Below are 25,136 nucleotides of genomic sequence, written 5' to 3'. Positions count from 1 at the left end.
TTATTGAGCACAAATGCGGTGAAACCAGCCAGTCGAAGCCAAACACGGCATTTCTGCAGAGTCTTCTGAACCGGATCTGAAGAAACACTAACGGTGAGATTCAAAGTCTGCCCTCAAACTTTAGTTTATGTCGGATAAAAATCGGAGGTTTTCATTCAGTGCTGAATTTGTGTGGAGTTTGATTGCTGATGACTGGAATAAAATCAGGCTTGAGCATCAAATCATTGACGCTTCCTTACATGTGATGAAGATGACATGGTTTGATGTCAGTGTGTAATCAGCTGTGATTGACCGACGATGCTGACGTGTGTCTGCAGCTGCTGATGGCTTTCAGTGGGAAATATCAGCTGGAGTCACACGAGAACTTCGAGGCGTTCATGAAGGCCATTGGTAAGAGAAAACGCATGGAACACACTACTGTCATCTGAGCGTTTGCTTGTGATTGTGAGTGTAACATATTAACACTATTTAAGACATCATCTGTTTCATGAGTTTTCTCGTGTGTTTTCTGCTGCAGGGTTGCCAGATGATGAGATTGAGAAAGGCAAAGACATCAAGAGCATCTCAGAGATCCATCAGGATGGAAACGACTTCAAAGTGACGGTGACGGCGGGAACTAAAGTCGTCCTGTACTCGTTTACTGTGGGTGAAGAGTGTGAACTGGAGACCTTCACTGGAGAAAAAGCGCAAGTAAGATCAGTCCACTATAATTCACGTTCTCAAAAACAGTATCGAAACAAATCACAGAATCAAAAGAAAAAAGATTGATATGTGCTGCCTAACATTTTTTTGAGGAAACCACAATGCGTTTTTTTTTTCTTCAGGGTTCTTTTGTAACATAAATATTTAATGTTTCCATGCTGAATGAATGAATGAGCTTTCATTAAAAACATCTCTCCCTCTCTCTCTTTGTATATCGGGATTATTATAGCTACTAAGTAATTAATATATTGTAGTTAACTAAAACTAAAACCATAAAAAACATTACATTTTATTACTTAAAATAATTTCAACTGAAATAAACTTATTTGATTTCAGTTCGTTTTATTTCATCTAGTTTCTCATTTTCATTTAGTGTAATTTGATGTACTAAAATAATTAAAATTAAAACGGAAATATAAAATATAAAAACTATACAGACATATATTTTTTTAAACTAATACAAAAGCACACAAAAATGCTAAAAAATGTAACTAAAACTAAAAACTAGTTCAAAATAGTTTTTAAGGACATTCCTACCAATTTCTCATTACTGTAAAGGGAAAACAACTAGCCCGATTACTCTATTATAGTATATTATAAACAAACATATTTTAAAGGTCACATATTTTACACCTTTCTGGAGTTAGTTCTGACGTCAACTTTTTATGGAAGTCACAACGGTTTGTGAAAAATCACAGCTACTTTATGCAGGCTGTGTGCATTTTACTGTGGACTGACTGTTTTGAAACTTATATGGTAGTTAAATAGCCCCTAGACCTCAGTTATTGTGAAAAAAGCCAGGAAATTTCAGTTTTTACAATATGGGACCTTTAAGACAATCATTCTGTACAGTTATTTATTTATTTATTGGCATAATGTTAATGAGAATTTAGGGGGGAAATGATGTCACAATGTTTAAATCTTAAAAGTTGCTTTAAATAAGCCTAATTTTCAATCAAAATATTTTTTTAAGTGTAATATGATCTGTCGGTCGTGAGATTGATGAGATATTAAAGCTGTCTGTCTGTGTGTGTGTGTGTGTGTGTGTCTCAGACTGTGGTTCACATGGACGGGAATAAGCTGATGGTGTGTGTGAAGGGGATCGAGTCTGTGACGGAGCTGAACGGAGACACCATCATTAATGTAAGACACATAATAATCATCATCATCATCTCTGCACACCACCTGACGCTCAATCCTGTCTGCTGTTGCGTGTCGTTTCAGATCCTCACCTTTGACGGCATCGTCTACAAGAGGATCAGCAGACGCATCTCCTGATCAGACGTAGGTGATGTTCTCATGCACATCTCAGCTACATTCAATCAAAACAGCACAAAACAGAGATCTGCTGAAAATGCCTTTAATACTCTGCAGATTCAGGCACGTTTGAGGAGCTTGTTTATGAAGTGGTTTTGATTTGTTCTCCAGCGAGCATCATGGGTTTGTCGCTGAGCACGGCCTCCCTCATGCTGCGATAGACCAGCTCGTTCTGCTTGAACAAACACAGCTCCATCTCCGTCTGCGTCCGCATCACCTGAAACACACATTCACATTCAATCATGATCAAAGAAACGCTCACAGACCCATTCTCATGTGCTTCTTCACATTAAACATCCAGCTTTTGTGATAGATTGGTGTGATAGATTCAGCTCAAGCTAAGGTAAGACACTGCAGGCAAAACCAGTGTGTTTTCATGCACTAGTCAGTTTTTAGTTTGTTTTGCTCTATATCATGTCTTTTCAGATTAGTGGAAAGAAAACATCCAAAATACACATTTAGGTGTTTGTTTTATTGCAGTTTATCTATTTGAGTCTGTAGATTTCAATTCCAATCCATGTCTTTAAATAGTTTTTTCTCTTACATACAGCAAACTATACAGTTTTATTCCTATCTATATTCTGTAGGTTTGTTCATAAATCATTCACACTGATTTATTCATGGTGAAAATGTATTTGTTTTCTGTCTGTCGACAGTATTTTTTTGATGGAGTGATTAAAAGAGAAATCCAAAATCCCCTCTGGAAAAACCTAGAATATGTCGACAAATCAAACAAGAATTTGGCTTTATCCAACGTCCAGATTTCTGTACTGGAAATTTATGCAAATTAAAGCAAATTTAATTAGATAATGCCTCATTTGCATAACACAACATATCAGAAAACCCATAATATAAAATGTCTTAATGGACTGTGATCAATCAACTGGGAAATTAGATTTCTATAAGTTTGACCTTTTCACCTGTGGTGTTCTGCCTCGAAAACAAAGTTTTCATTGGAATATCATATTCATAATTGTAAAATTGTAAACTGGGTTAAAATTATAACAACACTTTGCTTTTATTAAAATAAAAATAACATACTCTCACTGTCTAGATTTACTGAGTGCATTTTTCTGGTGTTTTTATTTCCAAATATGATATAAAATATGAAATAAAGTGACATGTGGCCAAGTATGGTGATCCATACTCGGTGCTCAAGGACACCTCAGTCGTGGTATTGAAGGTGGGAAAGAGCACTGTACATTCACTCCCCCCACCTACAATCCCTGCCGGTACGAGACTCGAACCCGCAACCTTTGGGTTACAAGTCCGACTCTCTAACCATTAGGCCACGACTTCCCCTAAAAAGGTACGCCCAACGTACCCTAAATATGATGCATTATTTTCTATGAGTGCACGTTAAGGTCTTCCGAAGTTATCTTAATCTATAGTAAGTAAACTAAATTAAACAGTCAGTACGTTTACATGGACAACAATACTCCGATTTTAATACGATTAAGACAATACTCTGATTAAGAATCTACCATGTAAACAGAGATTTTTGATTACCTTAATCCAGCTCCGTAGTGTAGGACTTTTCGCCACATTTTGCGACAGGATACACACACGGCAGTGCTCAACCGTTTGACGGCAAATAAAAGAGCTTCAACACCCGCCGTCATCTGTATGCACGTACAAATAATTAACTGCACTTGAAGCTTTCATAAAATTAAAAATGAAACACCCAAAACTGTACAGGGCATCATCACGAAAATGAACTATATGTTTATACGTGAAATTCCGGAGGGGACGTAATGACGTGTGCCATTAATCGAACTATGTACTATAACATGTAAAACAGGAACATGAAATGAATATTCTAAAAGCAACTCATGTAAACACCATAATCATAATATTGGCTTATTTAGAATAAGGTAAATAATTAGATTACTGATGTCCATATAAACGTAGTCATTGACTTTTAATTTTCACTTAAGATAAAACTAAAATCATTTGTTTCGTATTTTAGCTAATTTAGCTTTTGTTTACTGGGGAAATTAAATTGTAAAAAAGCCAAAAAAATATTACATTGATGTACATTAAGTATAATTTTGGCTTGTGCCTTAAAGTATATGAATTAAGTAAATGGTCTTGTAATAAACAATCTTTTTATTTTGTCTGAATGTTTTTGTCTTTGGGAAAATAATTATTTTTATTAATATTAAACCAACATTTTATTTATATATTTGGCTGTAACAAATTAAGAGTATTTTTTTAATTGGTTTAAAGAATAATTTTATGCCATATTCAGTGGCAGCTGGTCAATAGGGGGCGCTGGGGCGCCGCCCCCCTCAAGTTAGCCAGGGAAGAAGCCTACTTCAACATGTTAAAAATATATATTGCAAAATAATCACGAAATTGCATTATTTAGTCCTACTATTTGACTGGTAGTCATGTTAGCACAAAAATCAAAACTCTATTTCGTTTGTTGTGTGTGTGTGGGGGGCGCCGGACAAATGGGTGTCTATTAGGTCTGTAAACTTTTGAAACGCATTTGTCCTCGGACCCTCCCACTTTTGATTTTAGCGAATCAGTATTGTTTTTATATATTTTGGTCTCATGTGATTGAATATCTCTTCCAAGATGAAAGTAAATTTGATTTTATCTTTACAAAAAGTCCTTTCACAAGACATTTAAATTAAGAAAAAAAAAATAAAAATACGGATCATGGAGCTTGGACGGAGATGGCTAGCTGGATGGGACGTAAGTCATGCCTTTTATTGTTTGTTATTTCAAAGTCCTGTTACCGAAGCATTGTGGACAGCGACACAGAAGGAAACTGAAACAATGCAGTTTAACTTGAGGCGATCATCGCGGTCCAATTACAATGGCTTGTGTAGATGATATAGTTATCCAATGGACATGTCTCTTTTCAAGTAAAATATGAGTCTTTATGGACGTTTTATTATATGCACAATATTAATACATAGTCATGTCTGACAACTTGACAAATATGTTTTCAATACCATTAAAATTAAGATAAAAAATAATGGTCTATAAGCATTTAGGAGATTACAGTTTTTGCATACTTATTATAATTTGCTTTATTAAATTTTATTTGAAAATATAATGAATTTATATGCAATTTTTTTTTTTTACTACAAGTCAAGTTATTGAACAATTTTCACAGTCGTTAAACAGATATTAAAGGATTTGATATCCTGTGGCTCCCTCGTGTGGACAACATTAGAATTATGGCCTTCATCTCTGAATCACATTAATATAAATGGCTAATTTGTTTGAATGATTACACGTTTAATGATTACTTTACTATCAATACACCCACATTAAACTCAAATTCACTGATTCATGGGAACTTATTTCATGCTTTAACAGTTGAATTTTCAACTTCCATTTTTTAGCTAAGCAGTAACGATACATTATTATATCACTTTTTAAATGATTATTTAACAATTGCATTCTGCTCTTTGCATCAGTAGCCCCACACTGCAGAACAAAGATCCAGGGGGCGGGGTTGGATCCACATCTAGGGGGTGGAGATGGGTAGGTTTAGGTATATGTAAGGTGGGAGGAGTTGGATTTGGATCCAACCACGCCCCCTGGATCTTGTGTTCTGCAGTGAGGACCATCTCCTTTGCATTCATAACAATTGCATTCTGCCCCGTTCTGCTCTTCAGCCCTGTTATGCCATCACTGTGACCTTTCTGACATATTAAAGTGACACCATAAATGAGCACAAGTAAGTTTCTCTTACAGTCTTGATTAGTATTGACCTCATTAAGCTCAAAAGTTCAGCTGTTATGGGAGAAACTCAATGAGTTTTTTTTTAAAATAATAAGCCCACTGACTTTGAACTGACTTCACCAAAGTAACATTCAGTGTTTCCACTGAGGATGATGGTGTAGCGGTAGGTGTTTTACCTCCAGGTCTTTGGTGATGGGGTGATGAGCTCCGTGTGTGATGATGAGGACGGCGTAGGCGCTACAGATCAGCCCGTGAGCGGCCTCGATCAGGCCCGCGTGCCAGTGCGTGACGCCCGCTCTCATGATGGCCATGCCCAGCTGCGCGTTATTGGGGTGATAAAGCTTCCTGAGAGCAGAACAGAGTCCAGCTGACCTCATATTAGGAGCACGGGTGATTTCAGAATCTCAGGAATGAACGAGGTTTAGAGTAAATCAGCAGACTCACGTGTATCCGTCCACCATGCGCTTCGCGTAACCCGCCGCCTCGGTGAACTGCTGCAGGAAGGACAGGACCTCGCTGGCGGTGCTGAGGACGCGCAGCAGATGCAGGCTTGTGTCTCCAAACACTGGATCCTGCTTCTCCAAACACTCACGGCAGATCTTAACCACCTACAGCACCAAGCAGCCGTTAATGAGCGCAGACTAAAACGTACAGTACAGTGACACGACTAAATTAAATTAAAACGTAATTTATTCAATTGCATAGTTTTATATTAGTTTAATCGAAAATCATGGTTTAGACCGGTTTAGTTCAGAGTTTTACTTTGTCTAAAAGCAAAGCATTACGCATAGCAAAAAGAAATAAATACTAATAGGCCTACTTTAGCATGTTGATGGAGGAACACATGATTTACTGACCACAGAAATGATTTTATTACAAAAAGGAAAAGTTTCATTCATTTACCGTGTGTATTTTTGTTTCTTTTTTGTTAGTAGGCTACATAACAGAAAATATTATATATACTTTAAAAATAAATCACAATAAACATTAAGGTCTTTCAAAGTTACTGTTCTTTATTTCTAATAAGTAGTTTAATCTTAAGTAAAAATTCTTAAGTAACATTTTTGGTTTTAAGTATAAAGTAACGCATTGATTAAAAATGTAGTCTTTATAGTAAATCTTAAAAAAAATGTCAAACTATAAAATCTTTTTACTTTGTATTCAAAATACTTTTTTTTTTATATTTGAATAAATATTTTTGATTTAAATATATATATTATATTATATTTAATTTGATTAAAACAATTAAATTAATTTGAGAAAAAATACAGAATTTGGCTTCAACAAATTATTATTATTATTATTTTAAGTATAACACTTTTCATCTTGCTTTGGCTTTGGTGAACACACAGTGTAAAGCTCGTTGCTGATGTATGGAAACGCTGTTTAGATCCCCTTTAATTGGCAGTAACCAATAAAACACAAGTGATTCAGTTTTAGCTCTTTCTGTGAAATCAGGATGGGATTGTTAGACTCACCTCATGAAAGTTTCCTTCAGTACGAGCTTCTTCGATCTTAACCAGAGCCCGAAGACTGAAATCTGTCACCGCCTTCACCACATCAGCAGACGGCTGCAGACAGGCAGACACATTTCATTATAACTACAGACTGACGATCTGAGGAGATCACTGGATGTTCACAAGATCAGACCTCTTAACTTTCACAAACTTTCTAGCATGACTGTATTATCATTCCCTACCACAAAGAGGCACTCTTTCATCTACATATAAACACCAACTACCTTGTGCAAACTGCTTTAGAATCAGCTAGGGAATTCAAATAGTCATATTAAACTCAGACTGCCAGGGACAGTGTTTTTGTATATTTTACTATAGTACAGATTTGGAGGCCGATATGAACCTTGTGTCCATCAGTGTCTCTGACAGCCGTCATCAGGTCATCTTTCATGCCGCTGGTGCAGTGCTCACACTTGCAGTCGAAGTAATACTGCTGCTTGAGCAGCCGCTGGCGCTCCTTGGACACATTCAGGAAGTCCACATAGCTGACGGTCAGCTCTTCTCCTTCAGAGATCTTCCCCAGAGCCCTCAGCTCGATCCTAGCTCATTCCCAGAGTCACAGAGAGAACAATTCTCTTCAACAACAACAACATCTATTCAGTCTCACACAAGTGAGGAATTATAAAATGCACTTGTGTTAGTAAAAAAAAAAAAAACACCTATAAAAGCTATTTTTGCAGCTCACATGGAACACCATGCTAAATCAAATCAAAAATACTTCATGATGAAGACATTGAGTGAGAACCCTAGAGCGGATCACAACTCAACATGTGACAGACCAGGTATACATGATGACTCGATGAGTGCTTCTACTCTGGAGTACCTAGACTAGATTACATAAGAACGACTGGAGCTGTTTTACATCATGTTTACTAAACATGAACAGCTCTTATTCTTATTTTCTCAATGTTTTCTGCACTTTAAGGAATAGCTGGTAACACTTTTCAATTCAGTTCAGTTCATAAACATTGATTACTAAATTGAACGGCAATAAACTTCCTTTTACAACATTTAAATATCCAGGTTAATGTTAATTTTTAACATAAACTAATACATTTAAAACATTTCAAGTTGTATACATTAACATTAGTTAATGCATTAGGACCAAACATATTGTAACAATGAACAATAGTAAATTTATAAATTAAGATGAACCTAAATAGAAATAATCTGTTGTTCAGTGTTTGGTCACAGTACTTAACTATTAATAAATGTAGCCTTTTTGTAAAGTGTTATCAAATAGTTTACTTTAATGCTTCCAAATGTGAACCAGGGTTACTATCATTAAATAAAACTATAACCATTAAAAATCATTTTCATTACTCGAAACAAAATAAATGTTAACTGAAATTAAATAAATAAATAAATAAAATGATTTTATTTCAGCTATTGCAGTCATTTTCATTAAGTTTAACTTGAAGTACTAAAATAACTAAATCTGTCACAAATCCTGTGCCTGCCTTTCCGTTCGCTCACCACCAGAGATCACCCGCTCATTATGATACATTTCCCATCATCCATTGCACTGATTACACACACAGCTGCAACCAATCAAACACCCTACATAAGCCTTCTAGCGATAGCTACATTACGGAGCCATTCCTAGTTCTAGTCTTATGCTGCGTCCTCCTGGGACGTTCGTACTTACGAGTTGACAAGTCGTAATTACGACGTCAGGTGCGTTCAAGTCAGTTTAGTCGGCACAAGATGGCGGTGTACCTTCTTTTAATAAATTACAAGAAAATACAACAGGGTCTGCATTTTTTTACTTGGATTTCAGCTGTGTAACAAGAACATGACCAATTTAAGTTTATAGGACAACTAAACTATCAATTTAAACAAAAATTTACCGTCAACTACCGTTGCATCCATCGATTCCGCCATGTTTCTCATTGCCACGCCCCCAACTCGGAAACTCGGGGCTTAAAGAAAATGTAGAGTTTCCCACTCGTAATAACGACTTTGTGGTGGCGTTCATGTGCGTTCAACTCGTAAATACGATCTATCCGACATGACTTGAAAGCACCATTAGTCTAGCCACTTCATGTTGTCTGTTTCCTGACATTCTGCCTGTGTTTCTTGGATTAACCCTTTGTCTTGCTGTTTCGGACTGTGTTTGCACTTCGTCTGGACTATTGCTCGTGTTATTGGATTACCCCTCTTGTCAAGCCCTCTGGATACTGTTCGCCCATCGAAGACCTACGCTAGCCCTAGGAATATTCTTTGTCTTGCCTGTGATATACCTGTGTTATCTGACCCTTGCCTGTTTATTGACCACGCCTTTGTAAATAATGCCTTGCACATGGATCCGCACGTCTCACGTCTCGTTCGCTCCGTAACAAAACCAAATAAAGTAAAACTAATTTTAAAAAATCATTAAATCTATATAGACATATTAAAAAAAGAATAAACATGACAAAAGCACAGAACAAAATTACTAAAACTTTAACTGAAGTTAAAGTGAAATCAGAAAACATAAAAATAAAATTTAATTCAAAATATTAACCAAAACTGTAACAGTACATCAATGATACTAAAATAAAACTGAGGTGGACACAAGTCCTGCCCTGTTTTCCATATCATGAAAATAAATGATGTCTGGGAGAGTCAAACTCTCAAAATGACAAAAAGATTCATAAAATATATGACTTATGTGCTTTTTGAAGCATTAAAGTTCCAGTATTCACTGTAATTGGATGGAAAAAAGAACGAAAGTCATCCAGGTTTGCAACGACGTGTGTAAACGACAGAATTTTCATTTTTAGTGAACTGTTAAGGACATGACATGGCTAGGATGCTGTGAGTAAGTCAGGGGTCAAAGGGCAGATGTTAGTGTGTGTCACACTGACTCACCTTCTCTTTGAGTGGAATGAAGCATCCAGAGCCGTTTGACTGCAAAAGAGAAACACACCAGACATTTAGATCTGGATGAACACCTAATCAAGCTTCTGTATGATTTAGGATGTTATCACAGCAGCTGATAGACATATGGTGGTTCTTCACTGAATTCTCATCTACTCACTTGCCGGGATTGAGAATGACGGTGCAGTTTGGCCAGCAGTCATGATTGACCAAACATAGGTTAGGAAAGAGACCCACGCCCACCGCCTGAAAACCCCTCTGATCGCTCAGTGTAAAACCATTGCAGTTAATCTGAGGACGAGAGAAACATCTTTCTCATCTGAGTTTCATGAGTGCAAGCGAAGAAGTGTGCGGTTGGGCAAATCAGTGCTTACCACACCAAAGAGATGCGACACGTAGTCCTCGCCGACGGGTTTGCTCTTTTTAGGCCAGTAATTGTAGAAATGTTGCACATCGACTTTGAGTTCTTTCAGGTCCTCGGGGGACATTTTGGACAGGTGATCCTCCAGGAGGTCGAGGGTGGTGAGCTGAGCGTCGGAGACCAGACCCGTGTCCTTCTGAATACGCCACAGGATACGAGCGACCAGACTGCAATGTCAGGACATTGAACGCCAATAAACATGTGCCGTTTGAGCCTGAACATTTCCAGATTTGTTTTCTTTGGATAAAATGTGGTAATTACAGTAATTACACGTTTTACATTTGAAATGTTTAATTTTTATTGTAACATTTTAAAGGTCAGTCTTAGATCACATGACTCACCGCACATTCTCATTGGGAGCTTTTCCTATCTTTTTAAGGGCAGAACATTCCTGCTTGTGTTCGTCCCATGCGGCACGTTGGCACGTGCGGTCACAGTAGTAGGCAAATTTGCACTGGGCACAGCGATGAGGGTTTGCCTGCCGGCGGAAACAGCTGTGACACACCTGCAGAGAGAGACTGACAGACAACACATACAGATCTGTTTTAGTAGAATCCTCACTGAAAACATACTATGTGCCCTATTTTCATACCAGTTTCAAACACATGGCTGTTCATTATGACCACCTATTACATTTGATGCAATTTTTGTAAAAATGCAAGCGGGTGTTGATATGCGTTTATGCTATCTGTGAGTGTATATGCACAATGGGCCTTATTTATGAAACACGAGCAGAACGATTTTTTGTGTAAATCATTCGGAAAGTCGTTCTGATGTAAATTTTTGGATTCATGAAAATGTTTGTATTTTCAAAATGTTAGTTGTTACGAAAGAAATTTACACCTGCTCTCTACCATGTGTAAATGGTGCATAAAACATTCAAACGTCCTGTATTCTTTTAGACAAACTGATGACACTGCATTTTTATGAACTATGTATTAGAATAATATTTAACGAGTTCATTTGGCCTGTCTTTTTTTTCGTTTTTTACTCTTTAACTTTGGGTAAAACCAAGCGGCAACCTTCCGGTCTCTCTCGTGAAGAAGTGATGGAAGTGATTTAAACTGTAATTCATCAACTGGCCGCTAGAGGCTGGCTGCAAAAGGGAGTCAATCACATAGACTCCCCATGTTAAAATGCCCAACTTTACAGCAGAAAAAAACGTTTACAGCCTGGTTCAAACAATTATTTTGGTCAATATAGCTAATTTTGCCCTTCATGACAACTGTGAGGAGGGTGAATTTTTTTATAACTCATCCGTTTAAATTATATTAAGCCTTAAAGTTCTGCATAATTAAGGGCGTGGCCACTTGAGTGACAGGTGGATTGCCGCTGCTGTCACCACCGTCGAGCTAGGTGGGCGTGGTTTGAGCAACCTGCTCCCGCCTCTTTGCCCATTTTCGATTATCCGGGAGTGACGCGCGGTAACGCGCTGCCAAGATGGCGACGGCCCGCTCCGCCCACTTTGAGCTTCAAAGCTCTGGTGGGCACACGTTAATTTATTCATTTATTGTTAGGTATATAGCCTAATTAGTCTCTTATGCATTTATGCTATATAACTTACCAAACCTGAGAATTGAGTCCAAGGATTCCACACCATTCCTAGATACGTAATTTGCGTAGTGGTAATTCATAGCAATATTAGCAATATGCTAATTGTGAATGAGCGTGTATGCGCGCACTGTTTAAGAATGATTGGAATTCATTAACATACACACATTTAACTATCAAATCTTACCTTTACGAAGTATTTGTGAATCCGGAGGAGAGTTTTTGGGAAGGTCCGTTTTATGCGTAAATTACTCAGAATTTACTCATATATTTACAAACGTGTCATGAATGAGGCCCAATGTGTGTTAACAAAATAATATAGGAGGTCCATGTCAGCGAAATGGTGTAAAACTTAATATACTATTTTTGCAAGAAATAATATTGACGTCTGAGAAGCACATCTATTTTTACATGTAAACTCAGCTTGTGTATTTTGGGATTCTGAATGCATCAAATATTCTAAATATTGAATTACAGCGAATGATTAATGTATGATTGATGATTAATTCTCTATCTATTTGGAAATCCTATTAGTCCTGATGAGCACATGGCTTTTCCATGTGTATGTCAAGTATATAAATACATGGCATGCCATCTAACACTTGAAATGTCTTAAGTTGTATTGTTGCTTGACTGGGAATGGATGGAATTTTTACGACCCATGATTTCCATTATAGTAGTACAGGACTCCGTCTTGAGTCTGAGTTCAAGACCATATTTTTGCAGCTTGGTCTTGTAATGGACTTCAGAGTTTTTGGACACTGTTTTGACTAGGACTCAAGACTGATTCCAGTCACAAGTACAATGCTGCGGATACGTTTTGTGGTCTGTGGTTCACTCTGTGCTACCATGTCTGTGTGTGCTTTGAACACTGATGTGAAACCAGGATTCATTCACCCTAAAGAAAAACATTTATTTACATGGTCTGAATCGTTTCGATTTTCTTTAGCTCTTGACTCAGAGTCGACCCTCTTCTGGGGCCTTAAAAAGTTAGTCAACTAATTGTTTTTCTTCAAGACTGGTCATAGCTTTTTAAATTCAGTTATGAAAAGGTAGATTGGTTTTATTTGTACTGGAAAAGTAAGACTGATTACCCATTGGCAACTGCTAGTTGGTCAAACTATTTTTTAAGACACAGTCTTAAGATGGTGGCTAAGTTTATGCAACTGGCCCCTGGTCTTAGTCTTGACTCAACTCAACCTGCTCAGGTCTTGGCCTTGAATGAACTGATCTCAACCTGAGCACTTAATATGAGCACACACCTATGCCTGAAACTTAGTAGGGCTGCCAACATTTTTGTTTAATTTCGAATATACATCGAATTTAAAATAAAAATCCACATTCGAATGCAAAAATGTTGCATTTGAATTTTAGGTGTGCGTTAGGTGTGCGCACGCGATGCGATGACGATGTAAGTGTCATTGCATTATAATGTATTTGTTATCCTGTCTAGTTGAAGCCACTAGATGTGGCGCTACTGCGTTGTTAATTAAAAATATTGCGGAAAAAGAGAACATTAATGCGGAGAAGATCTTGTTTACATCAAAACTGAAACCAAGCCATTCACACAGAACACATATTTCACGCATTTTCTAGAGGGACGTCTATCACCGTTGCACTCGCATCTCGCATAAAGGAGCCGCATGTTTAGAAAGCCATTAAAATTAATGCTTTGATATTAATGTTTAACTTTGAAAAAAACATATATCGAGTGTTTGAATATTTGAATAAACATGCATTAGTCATATTTTGCTCGATGCGTTCTCTTTTGGCCTCAGAAGAGAAGCCAAAAGCTTTTCTTCATCCTAACTGAAATTATGCATATTAAATTCGAATATAATTCAAATTTTGATAATATTTAAGTACAAAATTTGAATTTAGTTTTTCAGCCATTTTGACAGCCCTAAAGCTTAGAGTGTTCTCCTTCACGCTTCCCAGAGACTCTGGACATATGACAGAGTCTTGACGTACTGTTCTTAAATTAGCACCCTATAATATTTCATGGTGTTCTCTTAGAAATATGTTATTTTAAAGGCAATATGTAGTATACATGCATATGAATTCAGTTTCTATTAAATTTACAAATCCACCACAACGGTCATATCATGAGAAGTAAATATTTCCTTGCTGTTCTAAAATAAACAATCATTTTTACTATGAAAACAAACTGTGGGCCACCATCAAAAAAGTCTAGTCTTTAAAGTTGTAATGATGTTCCAGTCCTTGTGCTCTTGTATATGTAGTTTAAGAAACTAGAAAACCAATAATCAAGAAACAAGAACTCAGCTAACTGGAGGAACAACCACAAATGGACAAGACATTACGAATGAACACAATGGCTTAAATACACACTGGGGCTGTGACAAACAAGGGGTAACAAGGGAAACAGGAACACGAACTGAACAACAAAATAAAAGTCCACAGAATCAAACAAAAGCAGAAGGACAGAACTTCTTTTTATCAGGACACCTGTTCTTATTGGCAGGACTGTGTTGGGAGCATATGAGAGGAAGGCTTGACAGACTGAGATCTGAGACTGAGACTTTCGTCCCCTTGCTGCTTAGTCCTAACACTGTTGGTTTACAGTTTATCTCTTGCCCTAGTACCTAAATCATGGAATCAAGCTGTATTGCCAGGACTCTTTGGACAGGTTATCACTTCCACCTGCATGTCCCACAACGATGGGACAGGGGTGATGGAGGCAGGTCTTGAATTGTGACTCTCATTGTGTGGATGTGAATGTGATGGAGCAGCACTCACATCACTGAGCAGCGCCTTTTAAGGTCTGAACTGCTCACTCCTTGACAGCCCAGTTAGCATGCGAATGTGGGCCACTTAAGGCAATGATATGGCACTGCTGGCCTTCTAATGGCCCGGACAAAATGGATGTAAGCCTGAAGTGGCCCATATGTAAGACAGCAAAAATGGCCCAAATGTATCAAATCACATGTGGTCCTCTGTAGGTAAAGATGCGGTGTTAACGGCAATGTGTAATCTGAATGTGACCCTAAAGTGGCCCATGTGGTAAACAGTGATTATGGCCTAAATAGTGGCAATCAAATGTGGGCCACCTTTGGCAAAAATGTGGCATTATCGACAAAGGCTAATCAGGGTGTAAACCAAATGTGGTCCACATATGTTTCAGCAAATGCTGCCCAGGTACATTAAAACGTATCTGGGCCAGTTTTGGCAAAGATATGGCACAGTAAGCACTGGCTAATGTGGCTGTGAGTCTAAAGTGGCCCGCATATGATGTCACAAATGTGGCCCAGTTATCCTCAAACATATCTGGGCCAGTTTTGGCAAAGATATGGAACAGTAAGTACTGGCTAATGTGGCTGTGAGTCTAAAGTGGCCTGCATATGATGCCACAAATGTGGCCCATTTATCCTAAAGCGTGTCTGGGCCAGTTTTGGCAAAGATATGGCACGTTAAGCACTGGCTAATGTGGCTGTGAGCCTAAAGTGGCCCACATATGATGCCACAAATGTTGCCCAGGTATGTTAAAACATATATGGGCCAGTTTTGGCAAAGATATGCTCAGTGAGAATTGACTAATGTGGCTGTGAGCCTAAAGTGGCCCTTATATGATTCCGCAAATGTGGCCCAGTTATCCTCAAACATATTTGGGCCAGGTTTGGCAAAGACATGGCACAGTGAGCACTGGCTAATGTGGCTGAGAGCCTAAAGTGGCCCACATATGATGCCACAAATGTGGCACAGTTATCCTAAACCGTATGTGGGCCATTTTTGGCAAAGATATGGCACAGTGAGCACTGGTTAATGTGGCTGTGAGCCTAAAGTGGCCATTATATGATGCCGCAAATGTGGCCCCCATATAAAATGACAAATATTGCCCAAATAATTAATACACTGGCTAATTGAAATGGAAGCTTGAAATTGTAAATATGGCCTAATAGAATTTGGCTACTTTTAGTAGGATGCAACACAGTTAACTGATGCAGGGTGATCTGGATGTGATTCTTAAAAAGGCTACATATGCAGCAATTTATTTTTTGATACATGCTTTTAATGGCAGTTTTTTATATGTGTACTGTGCAGCATAAAAACAGAAGTGCACTATAATGATTGTACTCTTACTGTCACCGTTTCTGTTAATTTGGGCTTTGTTTTCCCTTGTTGTGTTGATTGTATTATTCTGTTCAGGTGTGCCTAGTTAATTATCCTTGTTTGGTCTGAGTACTTAAGTTCCTGTATGTTCACTCTGAGGCCATGTCCACACGCACATGGGTATTTTTATAAAATGAGTTTTTCCTTCTTCCATTTAAAAAAAAAAATCTCTGTCCACATGAAAATGCAAACGCATGCTATGACGCACTGTCAAGAGCATGCCAAAACAACAGGTGGCAATATAATCTCAACCGTAAAGCCATGTTGGCCAATCAGAAGCCTGAAAAAGTCTCCAGTTGGCGGAGATAACAGCGCAGGCGCCGATGTCACAAGCCAAAAACTCCGGTTTCGGCAACACTGCAACCAGAGTTTTTGAAAATCTTCACCCTGGCAGGCGTTTTCAAAAATGTTTGGTTTCAGTGAACTGGTGCTGCGTTTGCGTGTGGACGAACGGCCTAACCCAGGGCTGTCCAAACTCGGTATGTCTTAAATGTTGCTGTGCTACATTGTGTTTGGATTTACCCTTGTTGGATTAAAGACTTATGATATATAACCTTTCATCTTCGTCGTGCGCTCTTTAACACAGTGTAGCTATGACACTTACAGACTTACTGTGTAGGTAGAGTCTGAGTGAGAAGCATCTTTGTGAGAAGTGAGAAGTGTCTTTGAATATTTATCTGTGACATTTTAATTGCTGCTTGTGCAAAACTTGGGTCGGATGATTTTATCAAGTAGGACACATTGAACAACTTATTTGAACATTTATGAAGGACATTTTTAAATTTCTCTTTACAATGTTAAGTATTGTTGATGCATAACTCACTTAAGGCTTAGTGTGGCCCAGATAATGTATATTTATGGTTTATTTAGTTCATTAATAGCTCAAATGTGGCTGTGTAGTGGCCTGCATGTGGACCACTGCCAAAATGCCACCATTCCATGCAGCATGTGGGCCACATGAGGAATGTGGGGAAGACCAGAGTTAGAATAAAAATCAACTATGGCCCACATTAGGGCCAGTTTTGGTTTATTTGGTTGGCTTACATGCAGCAATGCTAAGGCTTACTTGAGGCCCAAATCTGGCAAACAGAACTGGACTGGCCAAATGCCAATATTCCACGCAGTATGTGGGCCAGAGCAAGGCATTGGATCTGGGCCGGATCTTGGCCAGAATTTAAATAAATGTGCTTCTGTGCAGTTCTGCTTTATTTGGTTTATTCATGGCTGACATTGGGCCTTCCTCTGGCTTGCTTGTGGCCCAAATTTAGCAAACAGGAGTGGACCGCCCAAGTGCCATCATTCTTCACAGTATGTGGGCCGGAGCAAGGTGTTGGATCTGGGCCGGATCCGGGCCAGAATTCAAATCAATATGGCCCAGATTTGGGCCAGTTCTGCTTTATTTGGTTTATTCATGGCTGACATTGGACCTTCCTTTGACTTGCTTGTGGCTCAAATCTGGCAAACAGGAGTGGTCAATCCAAATGCCATCATTCTTCACAGTATGTGGGCCGGGGAAAGGTGTTGGATCTGGGCCGGAGCTGGGCCAGAATTAAAATCAATGTGGCCCAGATTTGGGGCAGTTCTGCTTTATTTGGTTTATTCATGGCTGACATTGGGCCTTCTTTTGGCTTGCTCGTGGCCCAAATCTGTCAAACAGGAGCGGACCGCCCAAATGCCATCATTCTTCACAGAATGTGGGCCGGAGCAAGGTGTTGGATCTGGGCCGGATCCGGGCCAGAATTCAAATCAATATGGCCCAGATTTGGGCCAGTTCTGCTTTATTTGGTTTATTCATGGCTGACACTGGGCCTTCTTTTGGCTTGCTTGTGGCCCAGATATGGCAAACAGGAGCGGACCGCCCAATTGCCATCATTCCACACGGTATGTGGGCCAGATGAAAGTGTCAGGTGTGGGCTTGATCTGGGCCTCAGGAATTTTGCTATCTGGTAGGGAAGGGACTTAAAATGGTGACCTAAAATTGCCTATTCCAAAATTTACCTCAGTGGCCTAGCATCCCTCTGTGCAGACAAAAAGTAAACAATCTCACATGGAAATGACACACTCTACTGAATACACTCACAATGACAAAAGATCCAACTACTGCACATCCCATGCTGCAACTGAGCATACATTCACAATGTAGACTTCACAGTCTTGAAGTATACACAATTCTCTGTAGTCTCAGACTAAAGTTGAGCAATACACCCTCCTTTGGAAAGGTCAAATCCCATCGACAATATGGAAGGGGCTTTGCTGTCAAAAGTAAAAACTCCTGCAGAGTTTAGCTTCAGTTCTAATCAGACATACCTGAAACTGTTAATCAAGGTCCTGTTAATCAGGATTACTGAAAACTTCCAGGCAAGTTTTGAAATTAAACACTGCAGGACAGTGACCCTTTGGAAGCAGGATTGAAGGTCTCTGATCTAATGGTTTTTTGAGTCCGTGGACTCAGTTGCATGGAAGGTTCCAAACTCTGATATGTTCTGGTAACTGTTCTGGCATTGCATGATCTTGTTCATTCACGCTGCCAGAATATTACCGTGTTCTGTGCTTTCATTTTTACACATATCCCAGACAGTACCATAAAGACAAAGCTGCACATCAGCTCTGGATCTGTCTGTCTCAATTCCGGGATTGATCTGGCTTGTTATTGGATCCCAGTGAGGGTCTGAAACGGACATTCTGGCTCCAGCCTGCATTTATGCAGAAGGCCCTCCTGCAATTTGATGGCAATTTTCCAGAACCAAAGCAGTACACACCGGTCTGAGGTTATTGGAATATATGGAATTATTGAACTGAACACCACAACCAAAGAAAACCTTCAAACTCCAGCATGTTCAATCACCTACCAAATTTCCCTCCAGTGCATGAACTTGATTGATCCCTACTGAGATCTTTGCCTCAGTAAATAGACTCAAAAACAAGAAAGCAGGACCTGATGGAGTTCTTGCAGAAGCACTTAAAAGTGATGCTACAACAAAGTCTTCACAATGTCAGCCATAGAATTTGGGAGTACAAAACTGTTCCTCCAGACTGGAAAGATGCAATATTTTTGCATTGTATAAAAGAGACAGGGTTCTGGTGAACCTGCTGAAGGAATCATGGCATTTCAGTGCTGCCAGTAGAAGGCAAAGTACTGATCAGAGGCATGATCCTCCATCTCGCCCAATACATAATTGAAAATATCCTTCCAAAATCTCAGGGCAACTTCAGAAAAAAAACCTCCACCTCTAACATGATCTTTGTCCTATGGCAGATTCAAGAACAGCCTTGGCAGCAGAATAAAGACTTGTCTTAGCAAACTGTTGATTGCCATATTTTCCTTGCCATGCCTCCCGGAGTGCTTATACAGTGCAGCAATAGGTTGTGGATAGGACTTGCATTGAGATTAAGTTGATCCGGCTCCTGTCATGTTCAGTCTTCTGGCAGTTGTAACCATGTTAATCCATCCACTCATTCATCCTCTCTTATCCTCTGTAGGGTTATGGGAGTGCTGGAGCCTCTCCCAGCATGTCTCGGACCGGAGGACAGGTGCATGTAAACCATGTTTGTCTTAATTTTTCTCATATTTAAGCAGGATGGTACTCTCTTCTACATCTGCCATGTGCAAGCCACAACAAAGACTCTGATATGAAGGATTCATGAACACCAATTTGCTGATTACCAGGCCTTTCTTGACCAACGATGGCATTCTTGGTCATTACTGATTACTCGTCCTTTAACCCAGAGGTCTTCAAACCTGCTGCTGGAGACCCACTCTCCTGCCCAGTTTATCTCAAACCTGCTTCAACACACCTGCTTGTAATTTTCAAGCAAGCCTGAAGACCTCGATTCACTGGTTCAGGTGTGTTTGATCAGGGTTGGAGCTAAACTCCAAGGTATACAGGAGCAGGGTTGAAGACCATTGCTTTAAACTTAAAGATGAAAAATGAGAAAACCAGTGAATCCAGAACAGAGCTGTATAACGTTTTTGCAGACACCAATCTAGACAGGTCCAACCACAGCTATCCTACAACTCCACACTCACATGTCCTAATTGCATATGTCTTAATTGGGCTCCACAACCATTTTCAGTGGCCTTGCCGTCAAAAACAGGTGTCTTAGTTTGCCACAGTGTCATCATGTAACCCTTCTATCCATCCATTCTGCAAACCACTTGTCCTTAGTAGGGTCCCAGGGATGAACCCTGGGGTAAACAGTCTGGACGGATGGCCAACATGGAGAAAATGTTCAAATTAAAGGTCACCGACATATATTTTCATGGCAATAACTGAACGGTAGGTATTCTGTGTTTACATATAGAAACAAAAAAAATATTTACATGTATTCATACAGAAAAAGATTTAACCACAAACTCTGGATGACTGTATTATTTTCTCTTCCATTATGCTTCCTTTATCCTGACAGTTCTGTTGTATGTATCTGTTAATATAAACAAGTAAATCTGGATCTGAGTCTGATGTCTTTGGTTGTTTTTATGATCCCACCCCTCCTCAGACACATGTGAATCAGACAGGCAGATAACTCTCAGAAGGATCTTTATATAAATGTTCTTTATATGGGCAACATTAAACTCAAATCTTATCCCAAAGGATCAAATAAAAGACCATCTGGATGCTTAACTTGTGTGATAAATTGATATCTCTAAAAATGGGCTATATTTAATATGACTGGCAGATTGTATGCAGTATTGAGTCATTTTTGTACCATTTTTGATTAGTAACATGATTAAGGAATAAACTATGTAAAAATTAATAAACACATCTGCTGTAATTAACTGAGGTGATTCTACTCTGCAGGGCATATCCTTTAGACCAATTAAGATATTTGAACTTTGCTTTAATTATAAAGGTGAGGAACTGTCAGCTCAGTCTTCTGGTGTCAACTTGCATGCTTAGAAATATTGCTTCATGTGATTTAAATAATTTTCTATTTTAAGATGACATTACTGAACACTGATGTCATTGGACCTCCCCCTTTAAAAGTCTGCGTACAGTAAGCAGACATGACATCCAGGTTAACTCTTTCTTGTCATTTGTACTGGTTTCATCCAGACGCTCTCGGAAACATGTTTGTGTTTACAGAAGCTCAAAGGGCTAAGTACTCTGTGCTGTTTTCCACAGTGGCTCTTGTCTTTTTATGGAGGTGAAACTATGATCTTGTCACATGAGAATGGAATCTCTCACACCGTTTAGCGCTCTTAACATCTGCAAGTACACAAAAATGTACTGGTTTCATCCAGACGCTCTCGGAAACATGTTTGTGTTTACAGAAGCTCAAAGGGCTAAGTACTCTGTGCTGTTTTCCGCAGTGGCTCTTGTCTTTTTATGGAGGTGAAACTATGATCTTGTCACATGAGAATGGAATCTCTCACACCGTTTAGCACTCTTAACATCTGCAAGTACACAAAAATGACACGATAGTGACTAAACATAATGCAGTCTGAAATTCTCCTGGGGAAAAACCCCAAAACGAAATGTGTATCTAACAGGCACAGAGGCTTTGCATTTAAAGAAAAAAAAAACAATATTAAGAAATAAAAATATGGCATTGAGGAGAAACGTGGCAATGCATCTGGTTTTAAACCATCAGCAAACATCTACACACTGACTGCAGGAACAATACTGATTAATTATGAATGTTTTCACATTCACATGATTATAAATAATGTCACATCTAAAGCATGTCCTTCAGTTATTCTGGTGACTCTGAGCACAATGAATCTCTTCAGAACAACAAAAGACAGACTTTAAACATTTACATGAGCAACACCTGTAGGGATAACCCTTTAATCTACGGAATATTTACTCACAAAGCACAATCTGAAAGCCCATTTTTTACCATTTTAAGATGTTTAGCACAGCTGATCCTGAATTAGACACTTTGGCCGCTCAGTAATCTGAGCTCTCACATACTGTAGCTAGAGCCTAACCTGCAGAATATGTACATAGTAAACCTCGTTCTCCATTTAACAGAACTAAACCAGTCCCAGAAATGACACTTTCCATTATTTAAACACCAATTCCAATATAGATTTGTGAAAGTACATCTATAGAAAACAGTCTGGATTGTTCACGTACAAGGACACTTTCTAATATTGATCTACCACAAGCACGGTTGTGTTTGTGACAAGAGAAAACAATTATTTTGTGCAGATAAATCTATGTAGATTTGCCATACTCTCAGAAAAAAAGGTTACAAAAGCTGTCACGGGGGCAGGACCTTTTCAAAAGGCACACCTTTGTATCTAAAGGGTCCACATTGGTACCTTAAATTAGTACCTGAAGTGTACATATTAGTACGTAAAATTTACAATTTTATATCTTTTGAAAAGGTGCATTCCCAGTGACAGATTTGTACCTTTATTCTGAGAGTGCGCTTACATACTGCCACCAAATCTCTTCAAGTCCAAAGAGCAAAATAACCAAAAACAGGGTGTTTTACTCTTATTTTAGTGCAATTACAATTGGAAAACGACAAGTTTTCCAATATGATCTCTCTTAATCAAGTCACATTTGTGATAATATCCTTTTATACCACAACTTCACCATCTACGTGTCCCAAAACAACAAGGATCACTTCATTGAGATGTCAACAGGTCAGGGTCCACAACATTCAGCTTAGTTCTTCTCTCAAATACTCCCTTCCCAAAGTAAGCCATTCCTGACCAGTCAAGTCAACTCACAGCTAGTTGCCAAACCCTGATCTTACCTGTCAAACACAACTGCAGCGAAGCTTGCCTCAGCAAACACAACATCTCCAGTTGATATCTCCTCGGTGACACGGAGGCCACGGCCTTTCTCCCCGGCTGCAAACACTTCCACAGGATCCATCTTTTCCACGGTCATGGTGACAGACTGTTGTCCGCTACGGTTGAGGGAGGAACTGCCGTTCCCAGTGCTTACCTTCCCATCCACCCTGTCCACTCCCCACAGCATGGCTAAAAATAGAGCTGCTCCTTTCCTGCCGTCAAACAGCAGATACAGTGAGGAGAAGTGCTGTTACTGGCATGAAGGAAGCAAACCAAGAGAACATGGTTGGAGCCCCAGGAGTATTTTTGTCCGTCAGCTGTGTGTGCTCATCATGGGGAACATGAGCTGACAGAACCGGACTGACTGTGTCAGTGAAAGCTGTTAAATGCTGGAGTTGATAGTGTGAGGGAATACAGATGAGCATTGGAGTTCAGAAACTGATATAGTACATCATTCGTTTACCTTCATCCATCATCACTCACATGATCTTTGAATAAGGGTTCAGCCTAATGTCATTTCCATCACATCTCAAACCATCATTCATTCAGTGGTGGAAATGACATGTTAAATATTTGTAAATGTTGCACCTGCTCTGAATGGTTATGTAACATAAGTGGCTGACTCCAAAGGCTAATTTCGTAGCTAACTTTTTTCACACATCACAAGTCCCATATTTTATTGAGAAACAAGTATATTCACATTAGAAACCGCTTTTTGGCTCACACTTTATATTAGGTGGCTTTAACTACTACTTTACCAGTACAACATACTTATTTTTTAAATGTTTGTGCATTGTAATTACATTTAAAGTACTTGCATTTCATTAACATTTGTAGTTACACTGTTAACTTTATCCCTAACCGTAACCCAAACCTATTATGCCACAAATCTAACTTTACATAACCCTAACTTTACTCCTAAACCTAACCATACCTCAAACTCATTAGCAGCAAACGTGGGAATTTTCCAGAAAAACATATACACAGTAAAACCATAGTTTAATTGTGATAACGGGGGGCTTAGATGAGGTCGTCACCATCTCAATAGCGGGAGTGTGTGAAGTCCTTTTTAAAATGCCATTTATGGTCCTGTGTTTCTTTACATTGTTAGTGTTCATGGTTTTATTGACTTTGGTGCGGTTTATTAGGCTTACGTTTCAATTATGTTTAATCCAGTACATTATCTTCTAATATTCATTTAGAATACAGGTGGTTAAGATATTATATTTGTGTTGAATCCTGACAGGTGCACATGTCAGAGGTCAGCGCAATGCTAATGTCTACTACAATTTTCCAAAGATGTATTGACCCTCATTAACCACACAGAGACAGGTTGTACTTATGTATTTTTTTTTATTATTTATTAGTTCAAATCTGTGTCAAGTCAAGTCACCTTTATTTGTAAAGCGCTTTATACAATACAGATTGTGCCAAAGCAGCTTTACAGTGTCAAACAGGAAAACAGTTCGTCAATAATGCTAGAAGACAATAACAAAGAGTCATGTTTCCAGCTAAAGTCAGTTGATGATTCAGTGATGTCATCATCTAGTTCAGTTCTCTTCCAATAGTGTCTGTGCAATCAGTCAAGCGCAGTGGTGGACCAAGTACACAAATCAAGTACTTGAGTAAAAGTATACTCAATTATAATCCGTATAATAAAATATTACTCCAGTAAAAGTAAAAGTACTCAGTTTTTAATTTTACTCGAGTGAAAGTACAAAAGTACTTGATTTTTTATGTACTTAAGTAAAAAGTACAGATAGATGAATGTTTATTTTGCCGTTTTATATAGGAGTATTATTTACGATAATTTACGATTTTCATTTTATTTACGAGTTGAACGCACATGAACGCCACCACAAAGTCGTTATTACGAGTGGGAAACTCGAAATTTTCTTTAAGCCCCGAGTTTCCGAGTTGGGGGCGTGTCAGTGAGAAAACGTGTCGGATGCAATGGACGCACGCATCCAAAGACTAGATATGCAGCATCTGTATTGATGGTAAATTTGTTGAAATTAATAAAATTATTATTTTTTTGTAATGTAAAATAAAACTATATGTTACATATACAAAATATTATATTATTGTATAATTACCAAAGAACATATAATGATTCAGTTTACATCACCTTCATAAATTGAATAAAAACAGAAAAAAGCAAAAACACAATGACGCACAT

General features: G+C 38.6%; 2 protein-coding genes across 2 annotated transcripts; one reads left to right on the top strand and one right to left on the bottom strand.

Moving 5' to 3' along the window:
* fabp1a (fatty acid binding protein 1a, liver) lies at positions 1-2,216 on the top strand. Its single transcript, XM_016469073.1, has 6 exons — positions 1-93; positions 318-390; positions 518-690; positions 1,756-1,845; positions 1,927-1,986; positions 2,131-2,216. The coding sequence occupies exons 2-5, from the start codon at positions 324-326 to the stop codon at positions 1,978-1,980; spliced, it is 384 nt and encodes a 127-aa protein (XP_016324559.1). The 5' UTR covers positions 1-93; positions 318-323; the 3' UTR covers positions 1,981-1,986; positions 2,131-2,216.
* Positions 2,047-23,235, bottom strand: smyd1a (SET and MYND domain containing 1a). The gene is made up of 10 exons (XM_016469070.1): positions 22,918-23,235; positions 10,866-11,042; positions 10,478-10,691; positions 10,264-10,394; positions 10,095-10,133; positions 7,585-7,780; positions 7,203-7,295; positions 6,169-6,332; positions 5,901-6,069; positions 2,047-2,236 (listed from the first exon to the last, which is right to left on the bottom strand). The coding sequence occupies exons 1-10, from the start codon at positions 23,142-23,144 to the stop codon at positions 2,102-2,104; spliced, it is 1,545 nt and encodes a 514-aa protein (XP_016324556.1). The 5' UTR covers positions 23,145-23,235; the 3' UTR covers positions 2,047-2,101.
* Positions 23,236-25,136: the final 1,901 nt, after the last annotated feature.

Source organism: Sinocyclocheilus anshuiensis, unplaced genomic scaffold (genome assembly GCF_001515605.1).
Source record: "Sinocyclocheilus anshuiensis isolate Anshui unplaced genomic scaffold, SAMN03320099.WGS_v1.1 scaffold1045, whole genome shotgun sequence".
NCBI lineage: Eukaryota > Metazoa > Chordata > Actinopteri > Cypriniformes > Cyprinidae > Sinocyclocheilus > Sinocyclocheilus anshuiensis.
Note: the sequence above shows the minus strand (reverse complement) of the source record. Positions and strands in the feature narration are given on the sequence as shown.